The following is a 13,670-nucleotide window of genomic DNA, read 5'->3' as shown; positions in this document are numbered from 1 at the left end:
TTTTCACAGCCTTCTCACCTCTGTGTTTCATCTTTTGAACATGTCTGCAACAGCTAGTATTCCAGTTGTACCAAAAAAGGAAATTTATACCGTGATCAAAATTTGGCTGCATGTTAGCAATGGGTTTGTGGGATGCCACAGTGCTACATGTAACCTATCAGTTAAGAACCATGGGTCTGGCTAGTCGTGATGGCTTCTGTGAAGAAAGAAGCACAAGGGTGATGAGTTATGTTTGTTTAGATAAAGTTATCCAAAAATTAGGTAAAAGGATGACTATAGATGCATGCAAATGTCACCCTGCAGTGTTGACCCCCAAGCCCATCCAAGGGCCATCTGAACCTCCAGGGAAATGTAACTTTGACGACTATGTCGATTGTGGCTCAAACACTATAAAGTTAGACATTAGTGAAGATAATTGGTAAGCTGCAAATGTTTTTTGTCTGGCAGAGGGGCAGTTAACTTCTGTTTGGCTAAAATATAATTCCAAACGTTATGACTCCATTGCCCTGTGGGACAGTTTTGTATCTAATTTAGTGGTCTTATTCTAACAATCGTTTTTAAAAAAATATATACTTTATTTTTCTAGAACAGTTTTAGAAGTACAGAAAAATTGAGAAGATAGTACTGAGGGTTTCCTTATACCCTGCACTTGGTCTTCCCTATTATGAATATCTTACATTAGCATGATACATGTTATAATGAGTGAACCGATATTGATACATCATTATTAACCAAAGTTTTCCTTAGTTTTTTTAATTGTTGTTGTTTTGTTTTTGTTTTTGTTTTTGTTTTGTTTTGTTTTGAGACAGAGTTTTGCTCTTGCTGCCCAGGCTGGGGTGCAATGGCACAGTCTTGGCTCACCGCAACCTCTGCCTCCCAGGTTCAAGCGATTCTCCTGCCTCAGCCTCCTGAGTAGCTGGGATTACAGGCATGCACCACCATGCCCAGCTAATTTTGTATTTTTAGTAGCAAGGGGGTTTCTCCATGTTGGTCAGGCTGGTCTCGAACTCCCGACCTCAGGTGATCCACCGACCTCGGCTTCCCAAAGTGCTGAGATTACAGGTGTGAGCCACCGCACCTGGCCCCTTAGTTTTGACCTACTATCTTTTTCTGTGTCAGGAGCCCATCCAGGATCCCACACTACATTTAGTTGTCAAGTCTCCTTAGGCTCTTGTTGGTGTGGCAGTTTCTCAACCTTCTTTGTTTTCAATGACTTTGACAGTTTTGTGGAGTACTGGTTAGGTATTTTGTAGGATGTCCCTCTATTGGAATTTCTCTGATGTTTTCCTCATGATTAGACCCATTTTCTGGGTTTGGAGGAAAAGACCAACAGGTAAACTGCCATTTTCATTACGTTATAGCAAGGGTACATGTTATCAACAGGATTTATGACGGTTGAGTTTGACCTTCATCACCAGGCTAAGGTAGCGTTTGTCAGGTCTCTCCACTGCAGACTCAGTTTTCCTCTTCCTTTCCATGATGTGCTCTTTGGAAGGCAGTTATCTGCAGCCCACACCTAAGGAGTGAGGAGTTGGACTCCCCTTCCTTGAGAATTGAGTAGCTACATAAATCATTTGGGATTCTTCTTCATGGGAGAGTTGTCTCTTCTCCTCCCCTTAATAAAGTATTCAATCATTTATTTGAACAGTATTTTAAAATAGGCAATTCTCCCACCTCAGCTTCCCACAGTGCTGGGATTATAGGCATGAGCCACCATACCTGGTCCTGATCATCTTACGGTCTCCATAGTCTTGTCTTTTCCAGAATGTTACATAATTGGAATTATACAGTATGTAGCCTTTTCAGACTGGCTTCTTTCTGTTAGCAATGTGCATTTAAGGTTATGTCCTAGCTTTTTGTGGCTTGATATCTCATTTCTTTTTGTTGCCAAATTACATTCCATTGACAGGTATACCACAGTTAGTTTATCCATTCATCTACTGAAAAACATATTTGTTGTTTCCAGTTTTTGGCATTATGAATAAAGGTGCTACAAACATTCATGCCTATAAACCTTTTTTCACTATCTATATCCTGACTCCATAAGACGTGGATGTCCATGTCCTGATTACTTTAAGCTAGTTTTTCCATCCTGCTAGCTCCATCATTAATAACATGTACCCATTGTATATTTGTAGGAAAATATGTTTTTTAAAAAAATTATTTTTAGAAATGGTGTCTCACTAATTGCTCAGGCTGGTCTTGAACTCTTGGCCTCAAGCCATCTTCCTGCCTCAACCTCCTGAGAGCTGGGATTACAGGTGCAAGCCACCATGCCTGGCACAAAAATTATGTTTTTAACTTTTTGACAATCATGACTTGATGTGCTACTTTCATAAAATGCCTCTGCCTCTAGGATGATGTAAATATTGCTTTTGTGACATAGGGTACATGCCACATGACCTGACTTCAAGACTTGCCACTAACCTCATTTCCATAGGCAGGAACTTTGATGTGGCCTTGGGCTGGGTGGGAACTTCTAAGGCTGAGCCAAGGGAACATTTCTGACCAGTGGTGCTATTGTTGGTGCCCTCTTACAAGAGTGGTTTTGAAAGTACTACTTTGCTTTTAAAGCTAATTAGGATCATCCTGTGTGCCCTGAAATGGTAGGTCACATTATGACTCCCAATTATATTATTATTATATTGTAAGGAGAGTGGGAAAATAGTGGAATGGAAATAAGACTAGGCTTAGGGCTCTGCTACCCAGCAGCAAGTCCATTAACACTCTGAGCCCCCAGGGTCCTCATTTTGTAAAGTAGAAGCATAATAGCAACATAAGAATAATATGACTGATAAAATATCTTAATCCATAGAGGTATTTGGTCCTAAATAGATAAAATTATATGTGTGAAATAATCTCTTTCTTTCTTTTTTTTTCCTTGAGACGGAGTTTCAATCTTTTCACTCAGGCTGGAGTGCAGTGGTGTGATCTCGGCTCACTGCAACCTCTGCCCCCCAGGTTCAAGCAATTCCCCTGCCTCAGCCTCCCGAGTAGCTGGGATTACAGGCACGTGCCAGTATACCCAGCTAATTTTGCATTGTTAGTAGAGACAGAGACAGGCTTTCACCATGTTGGCCAGGCTGGTCTTGAACTCCTGACCTCAGGTGATCCACCCACCTTGGCCTCCCAAAGTGCTGGGATTACAAGCATAAGCCACCATGCCCGGCTGTGTGAAAAAATTTCTAAGCACTATAGAAGAATAAATTATATGTCTACTATAAGTATTGGCAAACTTTTTCTGCAAAGGGACAGATAGTGAATATTTTCAGCTTTGCAAGCCATTATGGTTTCTGTTGCAATGATTCAACTCTGCCATTGTAGTTCAAAAGCAGCCATAGACAGTACACAATGAGCACAGCTGTGTTCCAATAAAACTTTATTTACAAAAACAGACAGTGAGCTGTATTTGGCCAGTGGACTGTAGGATGATGATCCCTGGTCTAGTAAGAGCATGGAAGGAAATAACCTTTCTCTTGAGATTTCTTCCAAATACAGTGCTAGGGAGGACATTTAATAATTTAGCCACTGTATTGATTCACAGACTAAAAAGTTCCTGGGTGGGATTAAGGAGTTGCTGGTGAGCCCAACTTTATTTTATTTTTTTTGACAAAATCTTGCTGTGTCACCCTGGCTGGAGTGCAGTGGTGAGAACACTGCTCATTGCAGCCTCAACCTCCTGGGCTCAAGCAATCTTCATGCCTTAGCCTCCTATGTAGCTGAGCCCATAGATGGGCACCACCACAACTGGCTAATTTTTTTAAGTTTAATTTTTTGTAGGAATGGAGTCTCACCTTGTTGCCCAGGCTGGTCTCAAACTCCTCACCCCAACTCTTTAAAAAACACAGCTACTTCCTTGCACTCTTCTCAGGGTCTCATCTTTCCTATGGGTGGAGCTAACCTACTCTTTAAGGAGCAGCAGCTCTTTTGTCTATCCATAAAACTGCTAAGCCACTCAACTGGGCCATATTATTAGGTGTCTGGGCTGACTAAAAGCTGTTATTTCCTAAGCTGCACTGGGGACTTGAAAGACAGAATGACAAGGAAGGGAAGGGAATCAAGGCTGCAGCTTGCATTTTAGGAGCCAGATGCTGTGCTAGGTGCTTTTCCTACATTAATGAAATGAAATTTGCAAGAATTCTGTGAGATAGGTATTAGTACACCCATTTTGTATTTAGTACATGTGTTTAATTTTACAGTTAGCACATTCAGCTTCTCATATATGTCAATTTCTTGAATCCTAACATCCCAATTTCCACAGGGAGCAGAAAATTTAATTTTGTCAATTCAAAGCAACTCAGTCACTTCTGGATTTAAAAATGGTTCCTGCAGTTTCAAACTCAGTTAATGCAAGATCTTCCTTCTCCCCCTCCTTTCCCCTCCCATAGGATGTTCTAGGTTTCTGGGGGGTTGGCATGTGTATCATCCTGCGATGACAGGGGTTCAGCTGCACACCGGCCTCTGCCTTTGCTGAGTTCTGTTGAGAGCTGTCTTTTCTGGCCCTCATGGTCCTGTTGGGTTTCCTCTCATGTTTGTGAAGATCACACTCTTCTTGTCTCTAGCCCTGGCTTCTTTGGTATTGTGGCTTGTACTCGGTCACTTTCCTGTTCCTTGAGGGGCTCACAGGCACCTTTTGCTTATGGTTCTGTGAGACTGTCCTGAAATTCATCTGACCAGGGCGTTCCCTCAGCCATTGCTAGGTGTCAGTCCATTCGGGGTGCTGCTATAACAAAATTCTATAAACTGGGTGGCCTGTAAACAAGACATTTATTTCTCACATTTCTGGAGTCTGGGAAGTGAAGATCAAGATGCTGGCAGATTTAGTATCTGGTGAGGGCCTGCTTCCTAGTTCATAGATGGCACATGCTTGCTGTGTCCTCACAGGACACAGAGAGAGAAAGAGAGAGAGAAACAACGGGAGAGAGAGAAAGTTAGCTCTGCTCATGTCTTTTCTTGTAAGGGTGCTAATCCCATTCATAAGAGCTCCACTCCATACCTAACCACCTCCCAAAAGTCCCATCTCCTAATACCATCACCCTAGGGGCCAGGATTTCCCCATATGAATTGTGGGGGGACATGAGCATTTAGACCAGGGCACTAGGCTACCACTCTGCAGCCACCTGGGATGTGAGGCTTCTCCATAAGACTTTAATTCTCCTGAGCTGCTCCGTGGGGAGCCAGGCAATGGTGTCTGCAGCCGTGGAGACAGTCTAAAGATATCTAAGGTCTCTCTGGCCCTGGAGAGGGTCTAAGGATATCTGGGGTTTCTCTCTTATTTTCTGAATAAGTGGCATCAGTTTGCAAACCCTCCCCAGCTGTGTAAATGGTTTTGGGCATGCAGTCTTTGTTATCTTACCCCAGGAGGGCTAGCTGCTGTCTTTGTCTTGGATGACAGATTTTTTTTTTCTTTCTGGAACTGCCTCCTAAATGCCCTGTGATAGCCAAGTTTCCAAGGAAAATGGCCATACAGAGCTCTGTCCACTCAAGTGATGTGACTTATGCCACCTCTAGGCTCTCCTGAGTTTTACACAGCTTTATGGTCTCATACTAACCACGTAAGGAGCTGAGACAGGGATGGGGAGAGGGCAGAGTGGCTGCCATCAGTTATGTGATTGGAACCCGTGTGTCCTACCAATGACGACAATGTCACGCATACTCTCAAACAGCATCTCTGCCAAGAATGGTGCATCCCTGGCTGGGACAGATAGCCTGTCACCTTCTCCTGTGGTGACAAACCCTTGGTTGTTTGTTTCATTTCTTCTAGAAACAAATATGACAAGCTTGAGATCAGATTAACTATAGATCAGTTTAGGATTCTGTTTGTTTCTTAATTCAATCTGATTCCTATTTATTGGGTGCATTTCATGTGTAAGACATTGTGCCAGGTGGCAATAAAAATGTAAAATAGTTCTTTTCTGCAGATGTGGGATGAGAAGGGAAAAAACTAAGAAAATAAAGACCTAGCTACGGCCTCAAGAGGTGTCTATTGCCTAGTGAGGGACGGGGTAGACAGATACTCTGGGAACTCAAAAATCCCCGCAAGAGGGTCAGTGCCTTCAGAGAGGAACAAAGGATGCATGAGAGGGTTTAAAAAGTTGTTCTGGTTGGTGTCTTCATGGAGGATGTAGCATTCAGGCAGAATTTGTAAGGAGGGCCAGATTTCATTGGGTGGAGGTGTGGATGAGGGGTATTCCACCTGGGGAAGCCAATCAGGAATATAGAAATTCCAAACTTCTTGGCCCTCTACAGACCCCAGACCACCTGTAATTTCCTTTCACATTCCCAAGGCCAACTCTTCTCCATTTTCCCAGAAAAGAAAGAGAAAGAAAGAAGAAAGAAAGAAAGAGAAAGAAAGAAGAAAAAGAAAGGAAGAAAGGAAGAAAGGAAGGAAGGAAGGAAGAAAGAAAGAAAGAAAGAAAGAAAGAGAAAGAAAGCAGGATTGAAACCTGGGCCTGTTTGGCTTCAAAGCCCATGCTCCATTCATTCAACACTAATTAAAGCAGAGGACTCTGAGAGGCTCAGTGACTCTAGAATCCAGGGTGTTTTCTCCAAATTAGATCTCTTTGACATCCATAGCGTTGGAGGCCAAAATCACTCTTTGCTCATTGACAAGGAAGGGATTGGTCTAGTGCATTTATCTAAAGTGTACAAATCAGGATTCCTACACCTCCTTGGTTCTTTTACAAAGAGAGGGTGTTCTTGGTGGCTCATTTGTTTCCTGTGGCCAAGAAGAACAGAATACAATGCACAAAGCCCAGGCAGTCAATAAGATCAGCGTTAAAACACAGAAGACAACATGACAGAGAGGAAACCAGGAGACCATGGGTTCAAATCCTAGCTTGTGGGAAAACTGTTTAACCAGCCTGATCTTCAGTTTCCCTGGATAGGAGCTGGAGATAATACAGGTCAAGTTCCTAACCACAGTAGGTGTTATAGCTATTCCAGAGCCAGCACTTCATACTCATTTATGTCATGCCTGATCCAGCTCCTTTGCTCCATGGCATAGGAAGTGATTTTAAGAATCTTACAACTCCCTGCAGCTTCCAGGCATGATTTAGTGGGGTACAGGCACTGAGTGATGATTAAAGAATATAGCAAACTCTGGCACAAAATGTTAAAAGACCAGCCAATGGACAATTCTCCATCCCTGGCCCAGAGGACTAAATGGAGACCCCTTAGTTAAGCCCATTTAATTACCTGTCTGGATGAACTGTCAGAAGGAGCCCAAGCCCTGGCAGCTGACCCCTTCCCCAAGTTGCACAGTGATCCTTGCTTTGCAAACTCAAGGCTAATAAGTCCTTGGAGGAGGCTGGAGTACAATCCCATCTATGAAGGCAGGGCTGGCTGGAGATGGTTATTCATATACTCATTCACTGAAAAAAATGTGAAAACCACTCAAAACCTCTGAGAAATTAAAGTTGGTTTTCGTAAGGCTGCTTCCCCCTGGCCTTCTGCTCATCTGGTATAACCTGTGCATGCTACATACTTATTTGAACAGCGGTATGTAGGAGAGGAAGGATGAAAGAGTGGAATAAAATGTTGTCGACATCTGCCTTGTGACTTACAAAATAAATATGATGCCATGCCATTAAGGGATTCTTCTGAGAAAAATGAAGTTATTGCACAAAGAAACAGATTCTTAGAAAGACTGAAAAATTTGCTTGCACTTCTAAAACTGCTGAGTATGATGAAGAAATGAGATGCGCCATCACATTGCCATTCAGGACAGGTTCTAAAATGTTTCCCTGACTCAGGGCCACATTTTGGTAAAGAGAATGAAGAGAATGAGTCTGGTTTACCATGTGATTCTTTTACTCAATCTTCCATTCACACACACACACACCCCAACTATTAGCAACATCATGAATTCCTTCACTTCTCCTGCTTAGTTCCTTCCTCCTTCCTTCCTTCCTTCCTTCCTTTCTTCCTTCCTTCCTTCCTTCCTTCCTCCCTCCCTCCCTCCCTTCCCTCCTTCCCTCCCTCCCTTCCTCCCTCTGTCCCTCCCTCCCTCCCTTCTTTCCGTCCGTCCTTTCTTTCTTATTTTTGAGATGGAGTATCACTTTGTCACCCAGGCTGGAGTGCAGTGGTGTGATCTTGGCTCACTGCAACCTCCGCCTCCTGGGTTCAAGCAGTTTTGTTCCTCAGCCTTCCAAGGAGCTGGGATTACAGGTGCCTGTCATCATGCCCAGCTAATTTTTTTTTTTTTTTTCAGTAGAGACAGGGTTTCACCATGTTGGCCGGGCTGGTCTCGAACTCCTGGCTTCAGGTGATCCACCTGCCTCGGCTTCCCAAAGTGCTGGGATTATCAATGTGAGCCACCACGCCTGGCTTTTAACTTTTTTTTTGAAAAGGTCTCACTCTGTCACCCAGACTGGAGTGCAGTGGCACAATCTCAGCTCACTGCAGCCTTGACCTCCCAGGCTCAAGTGATTCTCCCACCTCAGCCTCCCCAGTAGGTGGGACTACAGGCAAGCACCACCACGCCCAGCTAATTTTTGTAGTTTTTGTAGAGATGGGGTTTCACCATGACGGCCAGGCTGGCCTTGAATTCTTGGGCCTGAGACATCCTCCTGCCTTGGCCTCCCAAAGTGCTGGGATTATAGGCATAAACCACCATGCTGGCCTCTCTCTTAATCCAGTAAGTTTTAGGCTTTTCAGCCAACCTGTAGATTATCTAACGCAGTGAAGGAGTTTTGTCTTTTATTACCCAGAGCACTTGGTGCAGGAGGCAGCTCTACCTCCAGGCGGGGTTTGTTGGGAAAGGATTCAGATGAGAAGTGATGCTTGAGCTGAGTCTTAAAGGAGGTGTTTTCCAGGTAAAGAAGGCAGGGAAAGAAAACCCAGGGGGAGTATGGAGGTGAGAAAGAGGCTAGTGGAAGGTCCAGGTGCATAATCTGGCTGTGCTAGTACCAGGGCATGGGTGATGGTTCCCAGCTGGAAGGAAGGCTAGACTTGGAGCTGGGAACCAGGTACCAAGTGCCCTATGGCCCCTGCAGGTATGTCCTGCAGCCAACCAGGATCGTTTGGAAGATTTTAAGCCGAGGGTTAGGGGTAGGATGGACTCAGATTTGGGGACCTCAGTGGGGAACCTGATCAGATTTGCTTTTTGGAAAGTGACTGTGACAGAAACGTGAGCCATGGGTAAGTCTTCAACCTGAGCCTCAGTTTCCTCATTTCCCAAGAAGGAGCAATAGATGTGCATGAAGACTGGAAGAGATGATGTATGTGAAAAGTGGTATATGTCAACTATTATATGACTTTGAGTCATGAATCGGGTAACATGCTTACTGTCTCAAGAAGAGATCAGTTTTGTCATTCAAAGTGTTACGCTTGGTATTGTTTCTTGATTTCCATAAGCAGCCAAGTCTGTTTCCCTTTTTAAACTTTTAATGGAGAAGCATACTACTTTTTGTCTGTTTCAGCTTAAACTCTGTTACAAATTGAAGGACTGGAAGGTTTTTTGTTTTTTTGTTTTTTTTTTTTGTTTTTTGAGACGGAGTCTCAAGCAGTCACCCAGGCTGGAGTGCAGTGGCCGGATCTCAGCTCACTGCAGCCCGGCCTCCCGTGGTTCACGCTTCTCCTGCCTCAGCCTCCCAAGTAGCTGGGACTACAGGCGCCCGCCACCTCGCCCGGCTAGTTTTTTGTATTTTTTAGTAGAGACGGGGTTTCACTGGGTTAGCCAGGATGGTCTCGATCTCCTGACCTTGTGATCCGCCCGTCTCGGCCTCCCAAAGTGCTGGGATTACAGGCTTGAGCCACCGCGCCCGGCCTAACCGAGTTGTTGAACATGGATTGTAGAAAAGGAAAAGAAAGTTTTTATTTTTTGCCTTGTTGTGCATTCATTCTTTCAAAAGCCATTTAGAGTAAGAAACATTTTCTATCTTCTCATAGTAAGTAGCAAGTCAGGTGCCTGAAGACCCCATCATATTTTACTAAAACTCTCCACTCCAAAAGAGCATCAGTTCTGTGTAGGTGAATAGAAATCTGGTGTGTAGGCTGGGCACGGTGACTCACGCCTGTAATCCCAGCACTTTGGGAGGCCGAGGCAGGTGGATCACCTGAGGTCAGGAGTTCGAGACCAGTCTGGTCAAAATGGCGAAACCCTGTCTCTACTAAAAATACAAAAATTAGCTGGGCATGGTGGCACGCACCTGTAGTCCCAGCTACTCCAGAGGCTGAGGTGGGAGAGTCCCTTGAACCTGGGAGGTAGAGATTGCAGTGAGCCGAGATCGCGCCACTGCACTCCAGCCTGGGTGACGGAGCGAGACTCTGTCTTAAAAACAAAAACAAACAAAAAACAAACCTGGTATGTAAATAGCCAAATATAGAGACATACAGGAGGCATCTTATAATGTGTGATTATTCATCTGATTTTATTCAGTGTGCTATTAAGAAGGACCCTTGCTTCTAAAGAAAATTAGAACATTTTCAAAGCTTGCATGTGAATCCTGTCTACTCAGTGATGGACTGACTCAGGAAACCACATCACCTCCCCAAGCCCCAGTCCCTGTGAAATGGGGAGTGTAGTAAGACCTACTTCCCAGGGCTGTTGGGAGGATCAGGCGAGACAATCTGATTGAAGCACTTCGACCAGTGCCTGATAAATAACACGCATTCGGTAAGTTATTATTAGGGCTGGGAGAGGAATAACTTCAGCTGGGAAAGGTAACACTAGTCTACCCTGATGATGGCATTAGATACTTATTTTCAAGTTTCTTCTGAAGACAAATTTTAATTGATACTTGAAAAACAGGAAGAGCATGAAAAAGAGGACTCAGTGTAGTCTCTAAGGGCTGTTGAGCCTGAAGAGGTACTGGAATGCGGTGCCTGCCTTGTGTTGCAGGCTTCAGCAGTTTAGGCCCAGATGACCGTGGGTCCCACCTGCCTGACAGCAGGGCACACAGGTGCTGAGCAGTTGGCCATTACTGGGCTGTGAAAACAGCATGAATGGGGAATGGGGATTGTGGGCAAAGCAATACAGTCCACGTGTTTACAGGTGGGAAAGTCAAACTCTGTCTTTATTCTTTTACCATTTTATTTGGGATAGGTAGCAGCACCACCTGGGAAGACCCTTGGGAAGGAGGAGAAGGAATCTGTTGGATGGAAATCTTACCTTTGAGCATCAGTTACATTTAATGCCTAGTTTAAGCCCTTTTCATATTAGACTTTCCAACAGCAAGTCAAGGAAAGTCAAGGACTGGAAGGAAGATGGGCTCAGAGGAAAGGTTCTTTTTTTTTTGGAGATGGATTCTCGCTCTGTCACCCAGGCTGGAGTGCAGTGGCGCGATCTTGACTCACTGCAATCTCTGCCTCCTGGGGTCAAGTGATTCTCCTGCCTCAGCCTCCCAAGTGGCTGGGATTACAGGCATGTGCCACTATGCCTGGCTAATTTTCATATTTTTAGTAGAGACGGGGTTTTGCCATGTTGGCCAGACATGCCATGAAGTCAGGCTGGTCTCGAACTCCTGACCTCAAGTGATTCGCCTGCCTCGGCCTCCCAAAGTCCTGGGATTACAGGTGTGAGCTACCGCACCAGGCTGGAAAGGTTCTTTTAAGAGTTCCACAAAGTGGCCAAAAGTTTGTTCTTGCATTTCATCATGCATATGCCTTGGAGTTATGTTTTTGGAAACGACTTAAGAAAACAAACTTTCCAGGTAATATGCAGCTGGTTCCCATCTTTCTAGCATCTCTGTCTTTGACTGATGTGACGCCATACATTCCTGACAGTTAACGTCGGCTCTGGTAGTGGTCTAATACCAAGTACAGTCATAGCTCAGCCATGAAATAGGGCCTTCTAGATAGGCCAGATTCAGTGCCCTTCCCAACAGATGCCTCTCCATCCCCCACACCTCCTGACTCCACCAAAATGAAGTGGAAGCATGTCTTGAGTTGCCCACTTCTTCTGCGTCTGATCAGGCACATGTCAAGAATGTTGGCTGGTGATGGGCTCAAGGCACAGCCCACTTCACTGAGTCGTGCATGCATGCAGGCTTGATTGACACTGGCAAAATCTGTAAGGATATTTCTAGACATTCCAAGTGATTGACTCCTCTGAGGAAATGAAACATTAAAAAAATATATATATATATACATGTATATTTAATTATTTTTTTAAAACCACAATTGAAAAAATTCTTTGCCACTGGGTAGAATTAAATCTGACAGGAAACCCTAGGAGTTTTTATTAGTACCATTATTGTTTTCTTTGGCTCCATGTATTATGTTGGTAAAATGACAAAAAAAAAAAAAAAAAGGAAAAAAATTGTAAAAGGCAAATATTTTGTACAAAAATACAAAGTTTTAAAAGCTCTTTAAGTATATTTCATATTATTACTAAGAGTTGGCCTATATATCTGTATGTCTGCATATTTTTCCTACACTTGGGATTTTTAGAAACGTATGGTACTGTTTACACAGTATATGCTTAAGTTCTTCCTATAACTCAACAATCAATGATAGCCTTTTTCTGATTGTAGTGTTCCATACTTCGGAAGATATAATTTGAATAATTGCATGGTTACTGACGGAGGAAAATCTATGTGATTCAGTCCATGTGCACAATGAATTTCAGCATATCACCCTGGGGAACATTTTAGTTCCCAAGTCTTTGGGTAATGATGGATGGTAAAACACTAGCTGTCAATTTTTTTTCAGTAATTGGTTTTCAGTGCTTTTTTTTTTTCAATCTGATGAGAAGGTGATGCAATTAGAAAGGAGTGTCCTTTGCCTTTGACAGCTGAAAATTTGCTCATGTGATTCCATCACAGTCCATTATAATGCAGATGACAGTACTAAAAGAGAGAAATAAGAATGGGCATTAGTTTTTCTTAAATAATAAAGTTAAAGTGCAATTCAAAAAAAAGAAACGTGTATTTTTATAGAACAGTGTCTAAAATACATCATTCAACAATGCTTATATTTTCAAAGAAACATCTAGAAGATCTTATTCAGATGAAAAGCTAAGTTCCATTTTGAAAGAGCCTATTCTGGGGAAGCCTGGTCCCTACTCAAATCCCAAATGGCCAAACAAAGCATACAAAAGACAAATCTGAGTTACTTGTCACCATCAATTATAATCTCTTGTTTAGATATCTGTGTTTTTCCCCCTCAACTGACCCAGCTGTGAGTTCCTATGTGTCTTAAGGTCCCTAGCACTTGGACCAATGCCTGACACATCAAAGGTGCTCAATAATTGTCTGCTGAATGGCAATATGGATAATTTATGCCCCAGTTACTTCCAAAAATAGTTTGACCAAAATATATTTGAGGTTTTTGTTTACTGCCAACTTTTTAAATGAACAGCTTTATTGAAATACAATTCACAAATTGTATAATTCACCCATTTAAAGTATATAATTCAGTGGTCTTTGGTATATTCACAAAGTTATGCAATTTAGAACCAATCTAGTCTAATTTTAGAACATTTCCATCACCCCAAAAAGAAACCCCATACCCATTTGCCTTCATTCCCCCTTTCCCCCATCCCCATCACAAACTTTTAATCTCATTCTGGTGAAGAAAACGAAGATGCCGCATGCCAAAGAGGGTCGTGTGTTAAATGAAGCTGTAGGTACACAGCCTTTGAAGTCAAGAAAATCTCCACAAGCTGCTTTGGCTTATGAGCTTATAAGCAGCACAGACGATCTCTCTCTATTATGGATCACAGGATC

At 43.2% G+C, this 13,670-nt stretch overlaps 1 protein-coding gene across 1 annotated transcript in view; it reads right to left on the bottom strand.

Moving 5' to 3' along the window:
* Positions 1-12,078: 12,078 nt before the first annotated feature.
* The window catches only part of COLEC12 (collectin subfamily member 12), a 183,703-nt gene continuing 182,111 nt past the window's right edge, over positions 12,079-13,670 (bottom strand). Inside the window, exon 10 of the mRNA XM_009192494.4 lies at positions 12,079-12,791. Within this exon, the coding sequence (XP_009190758.2) occupies positions 12,772-12,791 (20 nt within the window). The 3' untranslated portion in view covers positions 12,079-12,771. The remainder of the gene's footprint in view (positions 12,792-13,670) is intronic.

Source organism: Papio anubis, chromosome 19 (assembly GCF_008728515.1).
Source record: "Papio anubis isolate 15944 chromosome 19, Panubis1.0, whole genome shotgun sequence".
In the NCBI taxonomy this organism is placed as follows: domain Eukaryota; kingdom Metazoa; phylum Chordata; class Mammalia; order Primates; family Cercopithecidae; genus Papio; species Papio anubis.
The sequence above is the reverse complement of the archived record's forward strand: the minus strand, read 5'-3'. Positions and strand labels throughout refer to the sequence as shown.